This window comes from Zootermopsis nevadensis, unplaced genomic scaffold, assembly GCF_977971745.1.
Source record: "Zootermopsis nevadensis isolate Lab colony 2312 unplaced genomic scaffold, Znev_1.0 Znev_ptg000024l, whole genome shotgun sequence".
Lineage (NCBI taxonomy): Eukaryota > Metazoa > Arthropoda > Insecta > Blattodea > Termopsidae > Zootermopsis > Zootermopsis nevadensis.
The window spans coordinates 2292418-2319549 of NW_028259156.1; the positions used below are offsets into that span (position 1 = coordinate 2292418).

Consider the following 27132-nt stretch of genomic DNA (forward strand, 5'->3'; position numbering starts at 1 on the left):
CACCATAATAATATCATAGTTTTATATATATCCCATTCAATACGTTTTCCGCATATGAAACTATCCTATCTAAAATTGGAAATCTTAAGAGCACGTGAACATTTCAGTGTCAGATTATATTTCCTGCAGAAATGAATAAGAATCAAAGCAGACTTTCCCATACCCACTAAAAGGCGGAGGAAGAAGGAAAATGATGTCTTGTGCAAGTTTTACGTCATGGAGCCTATAATAAACAAACTGACCGCACAGAGCTTAAACACAGTACAAGGCTTCCACCAAAGGAGTGTTATCGAAGGGAATCTTCCGAACGCCAACTACCGCTGTTACCTTAGAACGTTGGTATTATCTGTGGTGTTGAGTGTGGAGGTTCATGTTATTGACTGCGTTTGGTGTAACAGTGTCATCCAAGGCTTAGTAGTTCGTACAGAAACTTTACTTATCGCATTGATGATGGAGGCAGCAAGGACCTCTACAACCCAGAAAACAGCTATCCTATCGGATTCACCGCCGTGAAAACCTTCAATCCTTACAGAAATTTTACCATGCACATGGGAAGGTTACTATAGCATTCACAATCTAACATATAAGGGACATCCGGAAAACCCAGCAGAGGGATATCCTACCTGGGGCCCATACCAGGTCGCACGTACGAAGCAGAACATTCTACCTTTGAAAACCAAGACTGGAACAGCGAGCTGTGTATACTTCTGGCTAAACTCCCATCCAAAGGATATACTGGATTCACCAAGGCAGATTTTCAGTAAAATATTCACTCTAGCCACTGTTGCACGTAAGCAACTGCTGAGCTGACAAAAGAACAAGAACAGTGACATAGTACACTTGTTAAAAAAACCACCCTACTGAACCAGAAGCTAATAAGAGCCATCACAATACTATTGATTAAACACTGAGTAGAAGCTGCCAGTGTGTTTAAACCGCAGAAAACTTTAAAGAAAACCAGATTAAAATTATACAAAACACTAGCTCTCCCTACTCTTTTGTATGGTAGTGAAAACTGGACAATCAGAGCAACAGATGCAGCAGAAATGAAATACATGAGAAAAACAGCAGGTTACAATTGGATGGATTACAAAACTAATACAGAAATTGTAGAGGAGTTGAATATAGTTCCAGTATTAGAAAAAATAGAAAATTATAAAACAAAATGGCTTGAACATGTAGACAGAATGGCAAGAAGCAGGCTACCCAAAATTTTAATAAATTATGTACCAAAAGGAAGAAGAAGTCGGGGAAGACCTCTGAAGAGGCTTCTGGAAAAGTGAAGCCGGAACAGGCCAACAAATGGCCTAACTCCATGAAAGCTACATGATGATGATACAAGCTGCCAACAATGCCAATTTCTTAGAAAAATTAAGAGAAGGATAAATAATGTGACTCAACATTACACAATCTACAGTCAACAATAATATCTAAAGAATTGTCATTGTAGTTTCTATAAAGCAACAATTTGTTACCCACTTCAGTTTGTCGTGTTCTGCATTTGTGCTGCTCTCTATGGGGAAAAATTATTTAACTCACTAATTCATGACAACACCTGTACTACTTGCTGCCGAGAGGAACCGAGTAAAATTTCCATGAAGCCGTGCTATGATCGGTGCTTGTATCTTGCAACCAGCTAACAAAATATTTGATTCCTTGAACTTTATGCCAGGGAGGTATTAACCTGTAACACGTAATTCTTTCAAAATTCTGAAATTATAGTTTACTGAACTGAAATGCTAATAACCAACATTACTTTCAAGGGTAGAAATACTTTGAATGCACATTGGTGTGGAGTAATATTCACATCCTGGATGCCAAAGAAACAGACGATCTTTAAATATACATGGTGTCTACAATGAAATGCCCAGTCATATTCTCAGGAAGCAAGGAATAGAGATATGACCTATTTATTGACAAATATCAGTCACACAACACATCAAGTTTAATTAAAAGATATCAATGCACTTGTACATGAGCACTGTTGGTCTTCGTCTTATTTGATCAGAGTATGTGTCGAGCATTAAATAAAACTTATCACAAAACAATTTATTTTATTTGTAATTTATACAATTCAATTGATTTCACAGTTTCTTTTTGCGCAAGTCACCGCAAAATTTTAAAAAAGTTGCCAGATGATGGAGGCAGCAAAACCACTATCCTATCAGCCAGGTTCAGACAAGCACCGCTTCTGTGGTGGACGCCTCCTGCAATTTTTAAGGGAGGCTTCCACGACCAGCTGAGGTGGAGGGCATCCCCCATGTCTATGTTACGTTGTAGCCTGATCTCAGTTCCCTCCCTGACCATTTGGTCCATGTTCGTAGATTTGGTGGCGAATGGCCCTGGTTTATGCTATTTGGCCACAGCAGATTTGTCTGTCTTGAACCTGATTTCAATAGAATAGCAGGTCTGCTCAATTTAGATTTGACCACATTTTCAGGGCACAATGTATATACCAGGAGTCTCCGAGTCCCAAGAAGTCTTTCAAAGACCACATGACAATGGGACTCTTCCTTGGATGGAGATCCACAGACATCCTACTGACGTTACTGAAGGTCACGGTGACAGAGGAGGAAGGCAGCTGAAGTAGGTCTCTCCAGGGTTTGGAATGACTCTCTCCAGTAGATTGACACCCTGTTGGATCTGCCAGTTGCTACAGCCGTTCTGCCTGAAAGTGGCCCTGAGGCACTTCAGCTTATCACACAGGCTTTCGCAGTCGCAGAGCGTTCTGGCCCTGTGCACCGACGTTTTTGTTGGAAAGTTCTGTGACCCATGGCTGAGCTGGGTTGAGTTAGGCTGGCCACTTCCAGCTCCAACAAACGCTGTACACTCCATGTTGGTACACAGGACCACTTTCATGCAGAACAGCTCCAGTAACTGGCAGATACAGCAGGCTCGCCAAAGAGTAATCCCACACCAGGAGAATCCTGTGGAAGCTTCTCATCCTGTCCCTGAAGGAAGACAGGAAGCCCGAGCCACAGAAGCAGCAGTTATCCCACAATGACTGCTAAGTCAACTCAGAATGATCTGGTCCTAGCCAGTTCCTTCTTTCCTCTCCCACCCCTTCAAAATTTCCTGTCACCCCTGACAGGGGCTGTTTTTAAACGTCCTTGCATGTTGGACCCTTATCTGCATTTCCCCCTTATATCCCTTTAAAATGGCACATAGTTGTTCTTTTATTTTGAAGATCCTAGAACTGCCAGCAATGTTTCAGCAGATTCTAATTATTTTTTGTCACTTCAATGTTTTATTTTACGTGCTCCTTGTTCAGAAGGGTTGCCTCCAATATCATCTCAACCCATATGAATGTTTGTCAATTCATCACTTTTTAAATGGCTGTCTACGCAGCTTCCTCTTGCGTGCCATTCTGTTAACATCTTTCTTCAATACAGTCTTTGAAGTAGAAGGCCCTGAAAAATTCTCTTCTAGATGTTGTCTGTGTAATGCCGTTCTTGCTCGTGTTTCTGGTATCCTCGATACATTTGTACGAGATGTAAGACGTCTTCTGTCAGTAGTTAACTGTACACCCCCTCTTGCTGGCATCTCTGGTGCTATGAACATATTTATCTGAGGTGTACATTCACTCTCCGTTGTCATCCTGTGTGAAGGTTTGTCAATTCGACACTTTTTAAATGGTATTACAGACTCTTCTGAATCTCTTTCCAGCTTCCTCTTGCATTCCATTCTGTTAACATCTTTCTTCACTACAGTCTTTGAAGTAGAAGGTCCTGAAGAATACTCTTCTAGTTCAGGTCTGTGTATTGCCCTTCTTGCTTGTCTTTTTGGCTTCTTCATTACATTTATATGAGGTGTATGATGTCCTCTCTTAGTAGTCACCTGTAGAGCCCTCCTTTTTGGTGTTAATTTCACCTGGTAACAACAAAATAGTCAGTTCTTTGTCATGTAATGTATTTTACAAGAATTTCTATCCCATAAGGCTCTTCTTCCCCATTTGAAAAGATTTGTTTATCAATAAACAAACATTAATTTGTATTTTATGCAGCCCATGGTGTAAGGTATAGTATGTCTAGCCTACGTGAACACTTCGATAATGGGTTCAAAACCCACTTGATGCAAAGTACAAGAAAGAAATTAAAATCCCCTATTGACTTTTATAATTTTTTAATTAATAGACTAAAATAATGGAAAAAAGCATTGTGACAGGGATATTCCTTGATACTTTCTATAGTCAGAAGAGTTGTTGATTAAACTGAAAACAATATTGACGATACCCAATAATTTCGTCTGTGATGGAGTATGTTCTTTAGAAGCACATGAGTTGAAATGTATATTACTAGACAATGGTAAAATTCTGGCAGGAGGTACAACACTGCATCCTGAGATCCAAAATAATATTAATTCTGTTCGGAATAAGGACTAATTAATTGTCACAGCAGGTAAAAGGGTCTGCATTTTCCAAACTATAAGACACATGAAAATAAAATGCAGAATTTTCCATGAAAAAAGTTGTCCTGTACTCTGGAAAATACATTTACAATAATATTATAGACTGACTGTAAGAATCACCAAAGTACCACTTTCATCAACTACTGTTCATACAAAATGTTATCCAACAATCTTCTTTCAAGGTCAATTACATTGGGAGATGAAATTATTATTATTTTTTCTATTTCAATGTATGAAGTGAAGCTTTCGCGATGACTGAAGTTGATGAAAGACTCCCATCGGCGGGCGCGCTACATAGGACCGGTTTCGTATTGCAGCTGCCCTGAGGATGAGAGCAGAGATGGCTCTCGAAATGTTGGCAGCAGAAATGGTTCCTTTACCATTCAGCCACCTGACACGGCTTGTTGCCCGAGGGTCTTTCATCGACTTCTTGATTTTAATTCATGCTTTATTATTGCAACCTGCTGTGTTGTTATTGTTGCAAAGGGGGAGAATGACTGTGGGCAAATGTGACTGAGACGTTTCTGTAATCTGAATCTGTTAATCTACCATTTCTTTTGTCACACAGTTCTCTTTATATTATTGTGACAGTGAAGTGAAGACACTTGTATAAAAGGGAAAAAATGGCCAAAGTATGTTGCTGTTATTAAATAATTAATAACTGATCCCTTATTTTGTAATTTGCATTCTGAGAAATTAATGCAGCTCAAATATTATCACTTACCATATTTGGGCACTTCTGATAGGTTCCACTTGTAGAATTTCCATTAGGAATTAGTGCCTGAGACATGAATGAGTAACCCTGCAATACAAATTATAAATGTTACAGGTAAGAAAATTCAGGTGTACCATAACCAAGAATGCAGAAACTCTCCTACAGGCTAGCAAGGAAATAGGTCTAGAAGTAAATGTAGACAAAACGAAATACATGGGCGTAATACGGGATAAACAACAGCGGAACATAAGTATAAGAAACACATCATTTGAAAATGTTTAAAAATTTAAGTATCTAGGAACAATAACAAATAGAAATGAGGTATCATCATCATCATCCATTGCTGTTTCCAGCCTGGGGCCGGGTCCGCTTGGTAAAGCTCCTCCATCTCTTCTTCCACCAACTGCCACTGGGCGCACCTCTCCATTACTCCTCATTTTCTTCTGCTCCTCCCACCTTCTTCGTGGTCTCCTCCTTAGTCTTGTGCCAGTCACTCTCATATCCAACATTTGTCGTGCTATCCATCTTCTCCCATTCGCTTCACGTGTCATTCTTCTACTCTCTCTACCAGACCCCTCACATCCATTCGTTTCCTAACTTCCTCATTCCGTACTCTATCCCTCCTTGTTATACCAAATGCACTCCTCAAAAACTTCATACCCATTGCTTCCACTTTCTGTATCTCCTTCCTTTCTGCTGCATATGTAACAATTGGTACAAGGTACACCTCATACAGCAACCTCTTGCACCTCATTGGGACTTCCTGTTGCCTAAATCTGCCGGCTATTGCCCTTTTGAACTCGAGTGATGTTTTCTTGGCTTCGGGTATCGGCTTACTAGGCCTGTCATACCCTACACCCAAGTGGTGGGGCTGCCACCGAGTCCTGGATACCTCTTTGTGGTGGTGGCCCTCCCTTACTGGGGCTATGGGCGCTGCCGTCCACCTTCGTACATTCAGAATTTTCATAGGGAATCCTGGAAAACGACCTCTGAGCAGACCAAGAAGGAGATGGGAGGATAACATCAAGGTGGATCTTAGGGAGGTGGGCTGTGAGAATGGCAAAAGGATGGAGTTGGCTTAGGATAATGGCTGGTGGCGGACTTTGGTGTTGTCAGTGTTGAACCTGTGGGCTCTGCTACCAGGGAGTTAGTTACTAAATCATGATACTGTTACAAATTTTATATATCTAAGCCAGCAGCATCTTATGTGTCTAAAATGCTTCTAAGGTTTCACAGATTGTCAGAGATCCATTTGTAACTGAAATTTCCAATGTAAGAGGTGGGTCGTCTTACTAACATCGCCTTCAGTACCGAAAAATCTGCGTAGTGTGGACTGTTATCTTTGTAGTAGTTGGGTTTTATGACATTGTATTTCCAGGAATTAACAACCCTCATGGTATTGTTATCACTGTCTACAATTCTGTTAATATCTGCTGTTTGTGCCCATAAATCTTCTTGAACATGGCAGCGTAAATATTTAATCCCATTGTATGCACCATATCCTAGTTACAGTGTGCAATTATTAGCCAAGGTTTTGGGGCAATCACAACATTCATCATTACTATAACACCTTCAAGGCAATATAGACCTCAGTTTCTAACACCTGTTCTAAATGTAGCAGAAACACCAGAAATAAACCCTGTTCTTACGCACCACATACTAAAATTGTTCTCACCCTGAGAGTGGTGTCACCCTTGCACAACAAAGTGATGGACGGCTGCAGGAAAATGTCCATGGTGCAATGTTTTTGAACGGTGCCAACACGGACCTCATTAAGACGTGGCACACGAGGCATAACCGTGGCTTTTCGTGCCACATCTGCCCAGTTGATGTCCTGTAGGATGAAGCACAAGCATTAATGGTACGGACCAGAATGCTGATTGCAGAGTAAAGTTTAGCAAGGTAGACGAGAGAACAAATCCTTTAGCTGTGGAGAAAGTACAAGGTTTTTGAAGTGAAGTCTTCTGTTGGTCTGTGCTTCTAAGTTATTTAATAACACTGCATCTACTACAAAGGCTGTCTGAGGGCAAGGTTTCAACTACGTTCTTGGTAAATTTACACTTGTTATACACAAGTTGTTCCACACATTTTTTACTTCCTGAAGTTAGAACAGAATCAAGTCGTCTAGAAACAGTGTTGTTCGTCTCAAACTGATTTGATTTTCTTCATACATTACATGGAGAAGACAGATTAGAACCGAAACATTAAAACAATTACAGGTAGGACTCGGTTTACGCCAGGGTTAGGTTCCTGATATTTCCGGCATAAATTGAAGCAAAAATATAATGGGATCATGTGTAAATACATTAGGTCACGTTCCAAGATTTTCAGTAATCGACACAAAATACTTGAAAAATTAATAATTTTATGAAATTTACGTATTGAAAATTGTATAATGTTTAAGATAATAATATTTAAGAAAAAGAAAGAAAAATGACTGCTTTAAAAATGACAGAATGGATGTCTGTTTGGTTTTCCTCTTTTCTTACAATAAGTTATAGTATGGCTGTAGAACTGTATCAATCCCTCTCTTAACTGTTGAGCTCTGCTCCCAGATGGGGTCATTGCTACACAAGATGTCACATTCCTTATTCATAAGAGCAATAGCCTCTTGCATTGATTTCACTGTTAGTGTCACATTTTAAATTCCATTTTATGTTTAATTTTTTTAAATTTTAGGTCGTAGTTTATCATTTAGTATCATAGTTTTATTACAATGTCGGGACCATCTGTGTCTAGGAAGTTGGGCAGAATCATGACTCATCACCCCCTCCAATCGTGATCTATGAGAGGCGCAAAAGTGAAGCGGGCGTAAACCGAGTCCTACCTGTACTGTATGATAACAGGTATGAAAAAAGAGCTCACACAAAGAAATGGATGCCTCTTCACCTTCCAAATATCATCTTTTCCTCCACCTAAACGTTTTCTTGGATCTTGATCTAATAATCTGGTGATAAAATCCACGACTTCCGGGGAAAAGTGCTTTGGCATCACCGGTGTACGATACCGAACCCGACTAAAAAAGAAAGGTCCATTCTTGTACTTGCCATTAATAACATAAATATTAAATATGCATTAAAATTTGTGTTTATAATGCCTTTCAGAGTTATTATAAATGACTTATGTGTCTAATTTGCATGGAGATCTCTGAAGTAGGTAATACAAGAGATAGCAATGGCTTGTATATTGTTTCCTTGCATAAGGTTAAGGACTTACAAATGTGGCTTTGTCATGTCTTTTTGGTTGACAACTGTAAACGGCATGGATCCAGTCAGCATCTCATATGTCAATATGCCAATACTCCACCAATCCACAGCCTGTAACAATTCAAATTAGGGCCAAAAGCTGCAGTAAGTCATTTTAATTTCTTCACAAGTCTCTCCAGAAACAGAAAATCTGTGGTGTGAACAGACTGTTGTTCATTTCTTGTCTCTAGGTTTATATGGAAGATCCCTATTTATGAAAAGTATTCTTTCTTCATTTATCTAGTTCACACAGCTATCAGTTTGATTCATAGCAAGAGTTTTCTTATGGCTTTCCTCATGAATGCTGGGTCAGAAAAATAAAAACCGCCATCATTTATAATTCACATTATATAACATCAAGAGTTTAATCAGGTTAATTAACAAATGCCATTAAAATCTATTGCGCAAATCTAAAAATATTACATGTGGACAGACAGACATGGTGACGCAAATAAGGGCATTTTTGCAAGGTTTAGATATGAACCTTGATTTCTGTATTTTTCAGTTTGTATGTTTCGAACTGCTGTGAGTTCAGCAGTACTTTGTAATACAAGTTACTGTAAATGTTCCTCTTTATTTTCTAAAGCTGTTTATATAGCACATTTAATCTTTAAAAACCAACCTGTACTTAAGTCATTAATATTTTTATTTTTGTTTGTGGGAATAATGCAGCAAAAATAGATACAAAAAGCTAATTTGTTGTTTGTTTGGGGGGGACATGAAAAGACAGATTGAAGAAAACTTCTTGCAAATTTCCGGGCCTCTCCATTACTTGTAATTTAAATTACATTTTCAGACAAATATGTATTAATCATCAGACCAGATGGCAGGCAGGTGACCGTACCAAATTCATTTCAAAAGTTCTACCTCCTGTAATGTGCACTGACTAAATTAATCATGTCATTATGAACTATCTGTGGTTACATATCCTCAGATTATTATACTGTGATACTTTATTTGTTTACATTAATCATACTGTTGGTTAAATTACACAAAATAGATTATTTTCACACTAGAAGAGTGCTTGCAATGTTACTACAGGGAAATTCAACAAATACTTTCATTTCTTATAAATCTTTATTTCCAAAAGAATTATCATAGGCTTGATCATTCAACATGTATCATTTAATAAATAAAAAAAAATTATTATCCCTAAACCCAACATATACACCAAGACTCGAACCCAGGGCACTTTTTCAGGGTTTGGGCCTCTGTTCCTGTAATTTCCTTGCCAAAACAAACCCTGGTCTTCATATTGTTCTATCATGCTAAGTTTCTGAGCTACAAAAACCATCTTCACCAGGAATCAAACCCAGGATATATTCTGGGGTTGTAGCTTAAATTCAAGACATTTTTTGGAGTTTTAACCTTTCTGTAATCTCTTCGTGGTATCAAGGAATAAGCATGCCGAGTCTGGTGAAAATCAGTTTATCTGTTCTCAAGCTGCAAGTGAACATACATACATGCCCACAATTTCAATTTAAGACTGTCAAGGTATAAGATACTTAACTTGCTGTAGCCTCTGCCGCTGAACATCTCAGGAGCCAAATATCCCTCAGTTCCGCAGAAAGAGTAGGCCTGTTGATGAAAACAACATTTTAAATGTATGATTTGAGGTTTTCACAGCGGTGAGTATGAAGATTTCTGTCTTCTGGGTTGTTGCGCTGTGTAGTCTGGTCGATGTTAACCAACGTTTCAGAGGTCATACTGCCTCTGTCCTCAGAGTTTGAAGATTTCCGTCTTCTGGGTTGTTGCGCTGTGTAGTCTGGTCGATGTTAACCAACGTTTCAGAGGTCATACTGCCTCCGTCATCAGGGCGATGAATATGACCTCTAAAACGTTGGTAAACATCGACCAGACTACACAGCGCAACAACCCAGAAGACAGAAATCTTCAACATTTTAAATACCTGTAGCAGGAATGTGACACACAAAGCAACTACTAACTCTATAAAAGAGCAAAGCTGTCCCATGTAGGCACTTGGGAGGGAGAGGAGGTATAGCTCCTACTCATTCTTGACCTCGGCACTAGATGGGAGTGAGTGGTCAGCATCACGCCCCGGCCGCGGTTTACCCTCGGGAAAGGACCCTGGTACCCGTTGGATAGGAGGCTGGGTAGGCCCAGGTCTGGGCGCAGAGGCTGGAGGAAAAATCCTCTGCCGATGTTGGGGATCAAACCCGGTCGTCCAGTCGGTAGCCAGTCACTATTTGACTGAGCTATGCCGGCTTACAACTAACTCAAATAAAACTCTTCAGCATTGGTAATACTGAAGACCACCACTGGATACAGACATGAGCCAGTTCCATTCACAGTCTATTTCTCTAAGATCCCTCTTGTTGCTGTACTCTCATCTTCTTCTTGATTTTGTAAGTTGGTATTTTCCAAGAGGTCTTCCACCAATATTCCCCTCTTTCTACATGTCCATCCCATTGTAAGCAATCTCCTTAAATTCAGTAACTAAACGATATTCTGGGAGCTGTAAGAACCGCAGATATTCCTTTACTTTATCCCTCTTAGCTTCCAAAATTGTCCTTTTTTCAAACACTTGTAATTTATGTTATTTCCTCAAAGAAAGGCAGAGATTTATGTATCTTATATATTTAATGTTCTGAATACTAGATAGAATGTTAATGGGTTTAGAACCAATAATAGTAAATATTTATGAAATGCCTAAAAGAACAAATTACAACAATTTGATAGGCAATACAAATCAGCACTTCTGACTTCACTCCCTCAAATTCAAAGAATTTCTGATGTCTGTTAGTTCAACTTTATCTTATATATTGGTAAAAAACAGTCTGAATACGCGTCCAATTTGAGGCCCCTGAAACCCCTTCACTCATTACGGTTCTAGTACTTTGACTTTTTCCGAAGAGTACCGCCTAAGAGATAGTCAGTGGTCCATGGAACTCCTTCATTTTGAGCGTACATGATCCTGTATGTAAACTCACCAAGACATAAGGTTTCTTAAATTTACCTTGTTACGAGACAGGAATTTGCACAGTCCATAATCTGCGACTGCAATGTGACCACTTGAATCCAGCAGAAGATTTTCTGGTTTAAGATCTCGATGGATTATTTGCATCTGAAAGCAACAAATGAATAAATTCTCTATACACTGGCGATTAATGTTTCCATTCTTATTGTGGTAGTGAGATAAAGACATACTATTTTGCTTTTCTGCTATATATCACTCTGATTAAGCTGCCATATTTATTATTATTGATTAAATTAATTAAATACCACTAGACCTAATTAATTTTAACTTCTGAGCATGTGACTATAATTGTGAATGAGGTTCTACCTCGTCTCTTATGTGTATACAGATGGAATTATTATTAACAGTCTTAGTTATTGATTTACAGAGATAACAAGGCAGTTACGACGATAGGGATGGGTAATTTATGAATGAATTATTCAAAGTGAATTAATCAGTTCAGACAACTGCACAGCTCTACAACTTACCTCATAAATGATGTAGCGCACACCTCCCTACATGAATATGGGAGTCGCAAATGATTACAAACGAGTCAATTCACAACAAAATTATCTATAGCTTACTCTGGAGTTGTATCACACATTCACTACTTTTTGTATAAAACTGTGTTTTCCCAACAATTTATTCTTTTAACTACTCTTATTTAATTAAATGCACAATATTTAATATCTTTCATAAATAAAGATCATATAATTTTCAGTTGTTAGCTGATATGATCATTGACATACCTTTGTTTATTACAGGGGTGGCCAAACCAAATGATCTTTCGGGCCACTTTGGAAATGCATCATAACTCCGCGGGCCACATATAAAATTATATATCCCCATATTAGATTTAGATACACTATAGACATTTTTTTTATAATGGCCAAAGTCTTTGGCCATTATAAAATAAATATATTTTGTAAAAGTGTGATGAATCTCGCGGGCCGGAAAAATGTTCAAGGCGGGCCACATGCGGCCCGCGGGCCGCGGGTTGGCACCCCTGGTTTATTATATAACTTACTATTGAGAAATTGAGTCGGGATAGCTCAGTCAGTATAGTGACTAGCTACGCGCTGGACGACCGGGGTTCGATCCCCGACGGGGGCAGAGGATTTTTCCTCTAGCCTCTGCATCCAGACCGACTATGGGGCCCACCCAGCCTCCTATCCAATGGATACCGGGGTCCTTTCCCAGGGGTAAAGCGATGCTGGGGTGTGATGCTGACCACTCACCCCCATCTAGTGCCAAGGTGAAGAATGAGTAGGAGCCATACCACCTCTCCCCCCAAGTGCCTATATGACATATAGTGGGACTGCTTTAATTTACTTTTACTATTGAGAAATGATGGATAAACATTGTGAATGAACAAAAATTAGCTACAAATATATATCCTCCAGCAAAGTTATTTACGAAGTAGGATTTGAGGTTTTCCCGGTAGCAGGTCTGAAGATGGCTGTCTTCTGGCTTGTAGCACTGTGTAGTAACCTTGGCACTAGACAGCGGTGAGTGGTCAGTATCACATCCCTGCTATGCTTTACCCCCAGGAAAGGACCGCAGTACACATTAGATAGGTGGCTGGGTGGGACAAAGAAGCAAATCAGATGGCAACTACATTATTAATCAATGTCTGAGCTAATTAAACCTGAAAAGTCATTCAGACAAAAGAAGCAGAAATTCAGGGACAGATGGAATTATCCTTTGTTACTATTTCAGATATTTATGACAGAAATTTAAAATTGTCTGATGTGTAATGAAGAAATAAAGTACTGAATGAAACTGAAAAATTCTGTAGCCATACAATTAATCAATTACATAATTTTAGGTTTCACACCTCATGCAGGTGTTGAATGGCCAGGATAATTTCTGCTAAGTAATATTTAACTTCAACTTCTGTAAGTTTCCCCTGCCTCGATATGTACTGCCTCATGTCTCCGCCAGGAAAGTAATCTGGAACAGTAATAACGCAACCTTGTTACTGTGAGGACACTTATAGCCATGTGTGGCTCACCTTTCATAATTTGCACTGTTATTCCCACCTGTCTCAGTTTAATCTCATCTTCCCTAATCTCAGTTCCACCTCCACCCCGCATTTGACGTTGCCATTATTCAGTCACTTCATTCGGTAGTTCCACTCCAAGCAGTCTGTTACGTGCACTGAAGGTGGCATCTCTGCCAGCTGCTTGTGAGGTTTGGCCTAATAAAACATGTATCTGTTTGTGTTTCAAAACGCTGTTCGGGCGGTTTGGTCGATTGGAATGAAGAGGGTATAGGCTGCAGAAATTATCATTTTTTAGGATAATTCTTACAGCATTTTACCATACTGTGGTTTGCAGAAACTGTGTTTGTATTACAGGTCATTTAGTTTGTGAGGAACTGCTGTTTTGGTTTTTGGAGTTTACACTTTATGAGCATTTGAATTTGTCTGAGTTAACTGATTTTCTCAGCTGATTCATAGGAAACTTCCATTGTGCTTATTAAACTTATTGTATTTGATCTGCTGAAATTTGGTATTTCACTTAATGACCATTGGTCACAACTTTCTGTTTGGTCACCCCAGGCAATAAATAAAATCTACCCTACATACGGATGCACTGTATATAATTTTTTACATCCATCCATTCAATGGCACTAAAGCCCAATTTCGCGCCTTGGCCTCCTCTCACATGGGAGGTTTCTTTGTCCTTAAAGTGTGCATCTGTGAGTAGTGAGTGTACAATTTCTACTCAATCCTGATTTGACTGCTAGAGCCATCCAGAAGAGAATCGGGAGAGATGGGTGAGAAACGTCTGCTGAATTTGAGTTACAAAACTTCTCATTCATGCTCATAAGGTTCTTTTGTTGTTGTTCCTTGGCTCTACAACCCCATTGTGGGTTTTCATTGCCTCCTTTTCAGAGATTTCTTAGTCTTTGAAGTGTATATTTGTTAGTGAGTGACCAGCCCACTGACTACATAATTTATACTCAATTCTGATTTGACTGCCAGAGCCATCTAGCAGTGAATCAAGAGAGACTTCGGTGAGAAGTGGCCGCTGAATTTTGCTTACAAAACATCTTGTATCATGCTTGTAAGGTTCTTTTACATGCCGTAAATCTACGACATGGGACCGCCGGCTTTACTTCACCTCCGAAGGAAGTTCTGCTACGGACTTTTACCACCCTTCAAAATTCATCGACCTCGGCTGGGTTCAAACCCACGAACCTTGGGTCCTGTGGCAAGCATGCTAACCACCAGTCCACTGAGGGCGACATATAATTTTTTATATACTCACCCATTACCAAGAACAGCCTTGATTCTGTTTGAAAGGCATACTGTAGTTTGACCAGGAATGGACTGTTATCAATTTTTCCAAACACACGACGCTCCATCATTACATGTTCAGTGACCTCATTATGAATGATGTTACTCTTCTGCATTACTTTCATTGCATAAAGTGTGCCATCGTCAATGCCGCCTCTCTTAAGAACAAGGTATACCACAGCAAATCCTGTAACAACACTCGGTTATGTTCATCTTGATATATGCTCTCATATATGTAAACTCTCTATTAAAAAGATTATAATTCTGTATGAAGGTTTTGTATAATATAAATATAATACATCAGTACAATCTCTGTATAGGATACTATTCAACAAGTACTAAAAGCACATGCTGTTAGTGTGATAATTTTGTGGTTTCAAAGGATTAGAGCACATAATTTCAATCACTAAGAATAACCTTACAGGTGACAAAAATAAGATAAAATCCCACTCAACTATGTGATATTTTCATTAATATAATAATAATAATAACAACAACAACAACTTTTACTGTTATAATACTTAGATCAAAGTTTGAAGGCTTCTAATGATCAAACATTACATTGTGTTAAACTGTTCTTTTGGATTTTGTCCATGGTAAAATATTATAAAATTAAATTTCAGAAATTGGATTCTATTTTCTGAATGTGATACATGTTTAAGACTAGCTTAATCAGGAGGCCTAAAAGGCAGATTTTTGTCCCCTCTCTTTTTATGTGATAATGAAAATAGAAATCCAACTACCAAAACGGTGTAATGTCATAATATTAATACACTATTTCAAGTCTGAAGGAACAACTGAACATGTAATACTTGTACTTCGAATCTTTTCTGGATGGGTCTTTGACCCAGTAACACAAAAACCATTCACAACTTGATTACGTAGCAACTCAGTTGAAAACCCGCCATTTTGAAATTTCTCCACAAATTTTTGCAAACCTTCAATGGGCACAGTATAAATAATATTCAACAATAACAAATTTTGTTCAGCACAGTATTGTCTACACCATTTTTACTAACCCCTAATTCTGAGCTGAATGAAGTAAAATAAGAAAAATATACTTTTCACACATATTTACCAATGGTGATGATGGGATACTTTAGGATGATGTCTTCAGGTGATAGGTACCTACTCGGTTGGGTCCCTTAGATAGAGCTAGTCTCATCTGAAGACGGAGACAGAACCAGCCTCCGAAACGTTGTGGGTTTTTTAAAGAAAATACAATGGAAAAAGTCCTGATAATGAATAATTTTAAATATAATCGTTTCTATACAGTAGCAGTCATAAATGAAGTTTAATATCATTAAAGTTTCTACAGCCATGTACAAATAACTACTGCAACTGTTCCTAAAACTGAGGCTGTGCTGCACGTTTTTGCTTCCAGAGCAGATGTTGTTGCTACTGTACTATTACTACTGCTACTACTATTCTGCCCATTTATCTATAAGGGTTCAGAAAGTCTCATCAGTATTCTTTAAGCACAGAAAAACACAGATAATTGGTAAAGTATTAACAAAAAGTTGTACTTACCGCCTTCTCCTAGATGTCTGATAAAAATGAAGTCCTTTGCACTGACAAGACAGGACTCTGTTTCTTCAGCTGTAACGAAGTATCACAATAACAGACATGATCCAAAGTATCTTTAGTTTACATGCATAATTATAATAATTTACAACAGTAAACCATGCAATTTTCCCACTGAATGGAGTTTTCATTATAATTAGGGAGGAATGCCACAACATATGGTGGTCTTTGCGAAATTACAGTCAGTTCAGCTTAAAATATAATCTACATAAATATGTTTATATTATATTTAATTAAATATTTCATGTATGAAAAGTTAAAGTAACTAGCTAAGTGATGTCTGTTACAAAACATGTGGCTCTCTATACATCCAGAAAAAATACAAGTAAGCAGAGATTGCTCTTGAAACGTTGGCAGAAGATATGGTTTGAAGATTTCCGTCTTCTGGGTTGTTGCGCTGTGTAGTCTGCAACAACCCAAAAGACGGAAATCTTCATACTCACCGCTGTGAGAACCTCAAGTCTTACAAGATATGGTTTATTCACCATTCAACCACCTGACGCTGCTTGCAAACCGACAGTCTTTCATCACATTTAATCCTGTCAGCAATTACATACAAAAGTTTCTCCTTGCTTTTTGAACTAAGGTGTAATCCATGTCTGGTATCGTCATACCTATTAACGGGTATTATATCTATTAGACTAACGTGGGACTTGTAAGCAGTCTACAACACATGATCAAGCACCATATTAACAATCCTTACCCTCATATTGTCATGATGATCAAGAAGGCCAACAAGTCCAACATTTGTATTAATGGCAATATTGCTCAGACCCTTTTTAATTTGATAATTTCCATCTATATCAAGGCTATTTCATGCCCCCCCCCCCCCCCCCCCCCCTATAATTTCATGGCCATCCTTAGTCATTTCTTTACTTAAAGCCTTTAGATCTATTACAACATTGTGAAGAGCAGTATCGGGTTTGAATAAACTAGTGATAGCGTACTCAGACCCTAGGATTGAGTAAAGCTGGCCACTCAACCCTCTACCATGGCTATTGCCTAAAAGCAGAACCTTTTTAAATTTATTGTTGCTAGGTTTGGGATCCTTGCACTTCTTGAATAGAGCAACAATTTCTGGCTCCAACACAGTTACTGGCTGAAATTAGTCAGTCAGTTTTGCCTTAAGACTTTCATCCTTAATAGAGCAAAGACTTTTGACTCTGGGTGATGTTTGGTCATGTTTTGGCTTTAACATCAGTCCAAGAAAATGACAAACAGTTACAACCACAACTGAAGCTATTTACATATTTTGAATGATTTAAATTTGTAAAACTACACTCAACTACACTTCACTCAAAATCATTTATTGATACACTTCGCTCGACATCACTTATTGTTGCACTTATATAAATTCACTTACCGATGGGCTCCAATTAAAATTACATTTTTATTTGCTTAAATCTACACGTCACATAACCTAAATAAACAATGTGAATTTGTAAAGCATCGGCTTCAAAAAGGTAAATAATGCACAAGACCTAAGTAACCAAAGTGAATTTATAATAAAGAACTTTTATAATTATATTATAATTACATTCCAATTTCGGCGCCTGTAAGTGCAAAGAGTTGTTTTGCCTACATGGCAGACATATACTTAACCGATCGGCAACAAAACTGCTTAATCTCCTTATTGATAAATTCAAACCCTTTTATAAATATTATATTCATATTTTATAGTTACAAAATAATTAATACGATATATTTTATGTTTTAGATAATCAGTATAGTGCTTCTAAAGACTGAGTAGTATTTACAGTGCTACCAATTATAACCGCCCTGACCACTGAGTGTAAAGGTTGATTTTAGAACTACCTTTCCATCAGTTTCAATTACATCATAAAAGCATCCGTATTATAAAGTTCAGTGTTACGTATACGTGAATATGTATAATGTATGAATTTTCTAATCCCATGACTTAAGCTTAACGAAATTTAGATCTCTGGTGTGGTAACACCTTGATAATGATCTGCTTACTACAATTTCGTTACATTCCACAGCTCAAGACCCTGATCTATTTTAAATAGCAAACTAAGATGATCAGTGATTGTAGTCCACATTTTCTCAAGAACGATTCGTATTAACTCAAGCACCGAACCGAAATTATAATCGAACTTAACTTAGAAGCAGGAGGAAGGTGGAATGAAAATAAATACGTTACCCCTATTTGAGCGATATCTAAGATTGTAGTTGCAAATTGCTTTCGTCGGGAAAGTCATGGAGTCCACTATACGTCTTCAGAACAATTTAATGTTCTTCAACCACGCAGCAAACATTAATAATATGGTTGCTGGGATTTTGGACACCAACACGCAAACATAAATAACATTCCATAGCAACTAATTTGTATTGTTGGGATGTTAGACATAACATGTATACACAGATAACGTACCTTAGCAACGAACAGAGAATTGTTGCGTTTATGTTGGCCATGTGTTATTTGTAGATTGTTAACGCCACAGCAGTGAGTGGTGTTTGAGATTATTCATATCACGTAGTATTTGTTGGTAAACGATGACTGTACATAACCTATACATATTTGACCGTTTTGGCACGTTGTTGTACTACTGTGAATGGAACAGGTTAAAACAATCCGGTATCACGAAAGAAGAGGTAAAGGAAATATACTTTACTACGGCTTCAGTTATTTAATTTATAAGTAATAGGCGAGGCTAGCTTTTTTAATATAAATTGACAAAGTGTCTCTTCATGGTGAGTGACCATGATGTTAAAATGTGATTTTGACCATGTCAACATTTTCTTCTCTAATTTTTTTTGAACAGTTGCAAAAATTGAAGATTGGCACAAAAGTTAGCATTTGTATGAGGAAGGCTCAGCTGACAAATCAATTTGTGTTACTGAAGTAATACAAATTCAGTATAACATACGTCATGTCCCTTCATCACAGGACTACATATAAATAAATTATAAATTGATAAAAATGCAGGTAAAACATGCACAGCAATTTACTGAAATTCATTCTGGGCATCACGTCAGAAGTGTGAATGTTTGAGAGAATCTAAAGTTTTATGTGACTGCCTGGCTTTGTATTTTACAACTTGGGGAACAGTTGTTGATCAGATTGTTATATGAAATGAAATTTGTACACATTGCCCTCAACTGGCATGCCTGAAAAACCCCACTTTGTTATTTAAGGGTGATTGAACAGCACAACTATAGGTTTACATGGGACTCATTTGCATATTTACTTTCCATTAATGAAAATGTTTAATGTGTAATCAGAAATAAGATTTTAGAATTAGCAAGTTAATATTTCCTGGGGCCACGACTACCAGAAGCTTGGTGCTCATTTGGGAGTTTATCTTCGTTATACTTGACTGGACTTCGATGACACCATTTGCAGTGTTAAGATATTCTTAAAAAGCAAAAGGCATCACTATGATAATGGTAAATTTGCAACCAACTACATGTCAAACCAGAGATATTGCAGGAGCTACATTCACAGTAGGACTGGTTTCTCACATCTCAGGCATGTGTCCAAACCGTATGTTTTTTTTACCATAAACAAGAATGTTACCTATCATAACTAAACGTGTCTAATTCTATCTTGTCTTGACTAATCGGTTGCAGTTTACACGAGATTAATACAAAAACACTTGATGTCCTAATGTAAACTTATCGATGTTCAAGAAAGGGAATCTAATGCCACTTCCTGCTCTTACCCATGCTGACTTGCAGTCTAACACTGCAGCTTAATGACTAGGAAATGTGGGAACTGACTTAGTAATCACGCAGAGCAGAAAGGCCATGCCAAAAAATAGTGGCCATATATCTTCGTTGTACATGAAGATACCGAGACTGCGTATGAACTCTAATAGGAAACTGTTCATCTTCATTTTGTGTAATTACATCTGCTTTATTCTTTTGCAGGAAGCCAAGTTAATGTATGGTATGCTGTATTCAATCAAGTCGTTTGTTAGTAAAATATCTCCCCTCGACACAAAAGAAGGGTTTTTATATTACAAAACCAACAAATATATCTTACATTACTTTGAGACACCATCAGGTCTCAAATTTATCTTGAATACGGATGTGAACGCCCAAAATGTCAGAGAACTTCTGCAGCAGATTTACAGTCAAATCTACGTGGAATATGTGGTGAAGAATCCAGCGTGCAACATGAAGGAGCCGATTAAGAGCGAACTATTTAAGAGTAAACTAGACGCATTTATCAAGCAATCAAATGTTTTTGCACCCAGAACAATGTAATGTTCATTTTCATGAGACATTCTCTAAATGAGTAACTGTAAATTATTAAAAGATTGTACTTCAGTTGGGATATTCACTGTTTGAGTAACAATAAAGTTCTGAATAGAAATTATGTACAGAAATGGTTTATTCTTAAATTATGCAAACATTGCAAGATCAATACAAACCTATCTCAACAAGCAAACTGGGGAAGAAGCTATAATATTGCTTTTTAAACAAATGCAACGTTACTGATGCTGAATGACCTATGTTCAAAATAAAAATCACTCACAGTTTAAAGATAGTCTGTTTTTTTTTCTGTCAGGACATGTTTGGAGATTCACACAAAGACGTACAACTTGAGTAAGACACAGGTGTGGTGTTTCTTTGAACACTGTTGAACAATCCATTGTAGCTGTACAACATGTTACCATTCTTGCAAGTCCATTCTCTCCATCCATACTTGATATAATTATATATCAGGATACATTTCTTGAAGTTCACAACAGTTGGTTTTCAGCATGTAACAGAAAGCTTTTTTTCAGTCATCATTTGGTACTTACTCTACAGTTACACAGACATATCCAGTAAGAGTTGCTAGTAATGCGTACACGAACCATCAAAGAAACTGAAATTAAAACTGTCTCAACTGAACCTAAGCATTATTCAGGATAAAGAAACAAAAACACTGATCAGAAAGAAGTGTATATCTAAGGAATATTGTTTATTAAAAAAGGGCACTTTGTTATTCTGAAGTCCTACGCTCTGCCTCGACTCGCCATTCCATGTGCGGATCGTGTGTACATAAACGCACTCCAAACATAAATCTGGACACAGCACACACTACACAACTGACCAATTGGTACTAGAGATACATCTATACTCGGAAAGAAATATTGCATCGTAACAGAGCTGCTATTCTGTTCTGTATAAGTTTTCTTTCTTTCTAAATAACAATGTACTGAATCTTAATGCTGTAATCTTCAAAAGACCAAATTCATACACCAGAATAATGGATATCATCAATGTGTGTTACGCTTTTCTACATAAAAACAGAACATTTACACTGTGCCATGACTACTGAGGTCAGGAAACCACACAAATATATCAAATGTAAACAGGGGTGGAAAAATATGATAGCAACTTTTCCCATGTTCTACGCACAAGATTATTACGGCTTCATTCTGCTATGCAGTAAGCTTGACCAGAGAGCGAGCTTATGAGCACAACCATTATGAATGAAGTATGGAAATTTATCTTTGTTCTTTCACTGGCCAATATGTAACAAGAAAATACTGCTCACTAAGAGAACACAAAGTTAACAAGTCATTGCAGGCCGTCTCTGTCCTAACTGCAGAGCATATTTTCTGCAAGGTTCTCCAGTTAAGATATAAAGATGCAGTGGTACAAGCCAGGAAATATTCATCAAAACAATTATATGCTGCATGAAGAACACTACAACAGTTCATGTATACCTGCATCAGATGTGTTATTTATAACAGTTCTTACAAATAACAAAAAAGGTATGTGGTATACAAAGTCTGAAAAGAATCATATACATTATTACTTAAACATTAGGTATTTTGCAAAATGCGTTAAATAAATTGGTAGCGGAACAAATATTTGTTCCGACTATAATTCATTAACATGCCAGTAAATCTTCACAAAACATAAAATGCCAATTTCCCAGATACTGGACATTGAAAGAAATTCTGTAAGTTGTTTAAAATGTGGTTTTAAATCTAATTTTCTCTTCTGTATTCACCTTACAAGTTAAAGCTCTCAACTCATCACTAGATTTGTTAGCATTCAACAAATTTCAATCTCTGCTGCAACTACAGGTAAAAATGTTAAGTAACTCCACTATGCAAGTAACCAAACTTGAGACAATAAATACTAGAAGGAACATCTGAATACTGCTGTTATGCAAACTTTACACACAGCTGCCTCCTACAAAGTGAGCTACAGTATTCACACAAAAATGTCATTCATCAGGAATAATAAATCTTGCCCTTTACTATGTTACGAACCCAAAAAAAAAAAAGTTTCATTCTGCTCTACAAAATGAAAGGAGGAAATAAGGGAGGGTTAAATTTTGGTAGCAAGTATAAAAAAAGGCAACCATGAGCTAGCCCTGAACAAGAGGGAAATTTCTTGTGTGTTGAGGCACTGCTGCACTGTATATATAAAGTGCAAGATGAGTGAGCATCCATCACACCTAATTCTTGTGCCTTCCTATCACAAAGTGATGGGGTAGCTTTATTAACTGAAAACCTGCAATAGGGTTTCTTTCAGCTATGTATCAACCTAGATTGATAAGAACTTTCACCAACATGAAAAGAAAACATTTTAATTACTCAATTTGGACTCAAAATCTTGCAAAATGTTTTGTAAAAATGCAAGATTTCAAGGAGAACATATCAAGGAGAACCAAATTACACAAGAGTGGGATACTAGTGTATATTTATCACTGGACAATTCACAGAATGTAACTTTCAGTAATTTATAAACCCCATATCAATCCCACATGTGGTTAAAGCATTAGCCTTCTGTGAATATGATCTAAAGGTCCCAATTACCATTTTCTTGGCACTTTGTTCTTAATATAAACCATGTATACATTTTCCATGTATTCCTGTTTTAATCGTAGATGAGAAATGTCCAGAACTACTGTGCAGTTTGTCAAACATTGTGCGTCTGAGACAAAATTGCACAAGCCTAGACAGATGTGCCATTGACCATTGTTTCCTTGGCTTTGCCTTCAGATCGCTTAGATGCCGGTGGCCTCTGACTGCGGGATTTTGGTTCTCTCTGAGTTTTAGGTGGCCCTTCTGCAGCTGGTGTTCCTTCTTTGCTTGTAAATGCAGACTGATCACTGGGGCCTGGGGCAGCACCACCACCTGTCAACATAATACTGAACATTCTAGGCTACCACACTGCCAGGTTACTATAGAAAACATTAAACACGACATTTTAAGAACCAAGATTCATTGTTTTTATTTAAACGAAGTCTTGTCCATCCACGTAATCAAAATGTACTTCATACGAGAGTTCCTGTTGTAGATGTGGCTCATTCTCTGATTTGGTTTATTGTATAAAAAATAAGACTCACCCTGTATATCAGCATTACCTCCTGGAAGGTGGTCACTAGGCCCGCAGTCCACATGCTCGCCCGAGGGCGTCTGGCTACGGGGCCTCGTCCTACGTCTACGACGGCGTCGACGGGTGCGGGAACCCTCCACACTCGACACTGATTCTACATGGGACAGGACACACAGCCGTTTGTGACCAGCACTAACCTCAAAACCTGTACCTTTTCATTGCATTCTATAGCAAACGTAAATTTTGCCTTGTTCATAGGATTTCTATATGTAAGTTGATGGAACTACAAAGAGTATACAACACACTATTCTTCTCAGATCATAGAAGTGCTTCCTAATTTTTATCATTAATTCATTTAATTACTTAAAAGTTTCAAGCAATGAACCTATTTTAAGTTACTGGAACAAATCACAATGGTTGGTGACATCTGAGAACTGAATCATAAGTAACTCAGTTGTAAAACATTTAATCATTACAAACATTTATTACATGTACCTAAGATTATTAGTACATTTTTAAAACAATGGAAGAAGGGTATATAAAAGCACACAGGTAACCTGGTGTGTAATGACAAGAACGAATGACTTTTGTGAACTCGGAAATACTGCATTACAGTTAAATTCACTATGTGCAGCCTGGCTACACATAATAAATCAAATTTAAGGACTTAAATTACCTGTAACTGTTTCAGATTTAAGTGACACCTGTAAAAGGTGGCTTCACATTTTGAATTTTCTACATGGGTTAGTAAGAATCACATGCATTGTTTTCAAGTAAAGTAACAGCAGTGTTACATACTATAACATGGTCATTTGCTATTTGATTATGTTACTGATGGTCACAAATGGAGAGCTGTCCTATTTTCCCTACATGCACTGGTTACACCCACACACACATTAAGCACTGAGTAGTAGTTTGCACACATAAGCAACCACAATACACGTTAGTTAGCTAAGTTACAGAGAAGAAAACCCTGAAGTTGCAGCTTTTTAACAACTTGAATGAATACGAGACTCGCCCTGATGATGAATACTGCAAGCAGTTCTGAAAAGTGGTAAACTTTTATCAGACTACACAGTGCAACATCCCAGAAGACATCCATCTTCATAAGACTTGTGGTGAAAATGTGGACTGTGGTCTTCTGGGTTGTGAAGTCACGTAGTCTTATCGACACACATATTTCCTCCAAATTCAAGTACTTTCTCAGAATCACTAGTAACCACCTTTTTTTTTATTTAGTGTTCTGTCTGACGACAGGTCCATATGAACAGGATCCTTCCATCCTTTTCTCGGACTGGGACCTGTTCATATACGTTCTTGGCAGATGATCCAGAAGTGGTTTGCCATTGCCTTCTTCTGTGTGTGAATGGAGTAATTGTTGGGATGCCACGGAGGAAAACTCCGTGTTGCCTAGACCACGGCCTTGCCCAACACAAGTTATAAATTCGGGCACCGCCGGGAATCGAACCCGAGACCCCAGGATTACAAGGCCAGCGTTCTAACCACCTACAAGATTACAAATGGCATCACAACTTAAACGACCATAATCCACATTTTCACTGTCCTGAAAACCACAAGCGTCATATAAGAAAACTACAGGAAGTCCCAAAAAGATGTATACACACAACCCTCATGTCACTATTGTATATACATCCTAAGACATCTGGAGAGGCAGCACTACAGAGTTCAAGAACTAGAATCCCCATACATCAAAAGAACCAAGGTACATAGTTCAAGTAACTTCAGCATTATATCCAATCAGAAGATCACATATACTCTGAAGATGGAGGTAATACATTCCTCTGCAATGCTGGCAATCATTGTTGACTACATGTCACAACCCAGAAGACCAGAATCTACGCTTTTATTGGCATGAAAAACTCATCTCATTTAAAATTTTGAATTCGTTAAGAGTTTTCTCCTGCAGTAAACAACCAAAACGTGGTTTTTGACAAACAAAAAATGTTCAATGTAGAATTATATATATAATTTATGTGAGCATTTCAGTGAAGTTGTAAAAGTCGTTCAAAAGTTATTTTACAACAGTATTACAGTGTCACGTTAAAAATGAATGTTTTACTTATGGGTCAGTGATATTTCAATAAAGGTGGTTCTTTTCACACAGAAACTGAAATGCATGATTTATAAAAGGGGAATTATTAGATCGAGGAAAGGTAAAGATTTTAAAGCACTAGAAAGCATGCATTACAGAATTCAAAAGAAGGCAATGAACACTGAATCAAAAGGAAAGTGTCCAAGAGGAAAACCACGCTCATATCATGCAAAAGGAAGAATATGAGGAGAAGGAAGTGTGGGAAGGCAGATAGATTTGGTTGCCAGATGACTCATAAAGCTGGGAATGTAGCAACGCGTAAAAACTACACTTTGTTACAGAAAGGAGGTTATGAAAAATAAGTGTAATAACTGAAACATATTAAATCCTTTCACTGTAACATTTTTTAAGTCTCTTGGGGTTTCTCTCCAACAAATTTTTGGACAAGAAATAGGACAGCAATTTATTGGCTGAATAATTTTTTAGCCTGTGTCCATCTTGTACGTGTGAAACAGTATCAATTTTTAATTTTGTGCTGGTATTACAGAACAAAGAAATATATTTTCTTTGATGAAACTTTGTACAAAAATGACTAACATAACTGTACTCACCTTATTGTAATAATCGTTGTGAATGATGTTGCCTCTTGTAAAAAAAAATCTCATGACAGATAATATATTTACAAAGTATTTAACTATTAGTCATCTTGAAAACTTAACTCCTAATAAACAATAAAAGTGCAGAATATTCATGTCATCTTGCGTAGGGGAAAAAAAAAGACAAACAAACAAACAATGTTGATATCACTCACTACTACTGTCTTATCACTGTTTAGTCACTCTGGAAGGAAGATAAATTTACAAAGACACAACTCACACATTAATGCCTCCCTTAAAGGCAGTTGTAGAAACAACCATAACACACAGACCAACATCACACTCAAAACACATGTAGTAAAATTATTTTTATATCACAAACTACAGCAGGATGAGGTGAAGCAGTGAATGAGTAGCTATTGTTTCCCTATTGACCTCAGATTTCACTGATATTTATTTTATTTTATTTTTATTTAGTGTTCTGTCTGACGACAGGTCCATATGAACAGGATCCTTCCATCCGTTTCTCGGACTGGGACCTGTTCATATACGTTCTTGGCAGATGATCCAGAAGTGGTTTGCCATTGCCTTCTTCTGTGTGTGAATGGAGTAATTGTTGGGATGCCACGGAGAAACCGGGGAAGCCCCCGGAGGAAAACTCCGTGTTGCCTAGACCACGGCCTTGCCCAACACAAGTTATAAATTCGGGCACCGCCGGGAATCGAACCCGAGACCCCAGGATTACAAGGCCAGCGTTCTAACCGCTAGACCACCTCATCTTATTATTTATTTAGTGTTCTGTCTGACGAAAGGTCCATATGAACAGGATCCTTCCATCCTTTTCTCGGACTGGGACCTGTTCATATACGTTCTTGGCAGATGATCCAGAAGTGGTTTGCCATTGCCTTCTTCTGTGTGTGAATGGAGTAATTGTTGGGAT

General features: G+C 37.8%; 3 protein-coding genes across 15 annotated transcripts in view; 1 reads left to right on the forward strand and 2 right to left on the reverse strand.

Moving 5' to 3' along the window:
• Positions 1–1874: 1874 nt before the first annotated feature.
• Positions 1875–18535, reverse strand: LOC110835951 (cAMP-dependent protein kinase catalytic subunit beta). 7 transcript variants are annotated; one of them, XM_022076689.2, is made up of 11 exons: positions 18394–18535; positions 16179–16247; positions 14620–14835; positions 13182–13297; positions 11345–11452; positions 9877–9945; positions 8339–8439; positions 8012–8138; positions 6798–6956; positions 5132–5209; positions 1875–3870 (listed from the first exon to the last, which is right to left on the reverse strand). In XM_022076689.2, the coding sequence occupies exons 1-11, from the start codon at positions 18449–18451 to the stop codon at positions 3322–3324; spliced, it is 1650 nt and encodes a 549-aa protein (XP_021932381.2). In that variant the 5' UTR covers positions 18452–18535; the 3' UTR covers positions 1875–3321. The 7 variants fall into 7 exon arrangements, with proteins under 7 accessions (XP_021932381.2, XP_087211013.1, XP_087211018.1 ...); XM_087354887.1 differs by having other exon boundaries at positions 7988–8138; XM_087354892.1 differs by lacking the exon at positions 18394–18535 and adding an exon at positions 17835–17982 and having other exon boundaries at positions 7988–8138.
• On the forward strand, positions 18522–20574 carry Bet5 (blocked early in transport 5). Its single transcript, XM_022076677.2, has 2 exons — positions 18522–18845; positions 20124–20574. Exons 1-2 carry the CDS (start codon positions 18747–18749, stop codon positions 20460–20462), a joined length of 438 nt encoding a protein of 145 aa, XP_021932369.1. The 5' UTR covers positions 18522–18746; the 3' UTR covers positions 20463–20574.
• The window catches only part of Fmr1 (synaptic functional regulator FMR1), a 40108-nt gene continuing 33547 nt past the window's right edge, over positions 20572–27132 (reverse strand). For 4 of the 7 annotated variants that reach the window (XM_022076674.2, XM_022076673.2, XM_022076672.2 and 1 more), the window contains 2 exons: positions 23554–23697; positions 20572–23341 (listed from right to left, as the gene is read on the reverse strand). In XM_022076674.2, coding sequence (XP_021932366.1) covers positions 23160–23341; positions 23554–23697 — 326 coding nt within the window. In that variant the 3' untranslated portion in view covers positions 20572–23159. The remainder of the gene's footprint in view (positions 23342–23553; positions 23698–27132) is intronic. The other 3 variants (XM_022076676.2, XM_022076675.2, XM_087354880.1) reach the window with 2 other exon arrangements.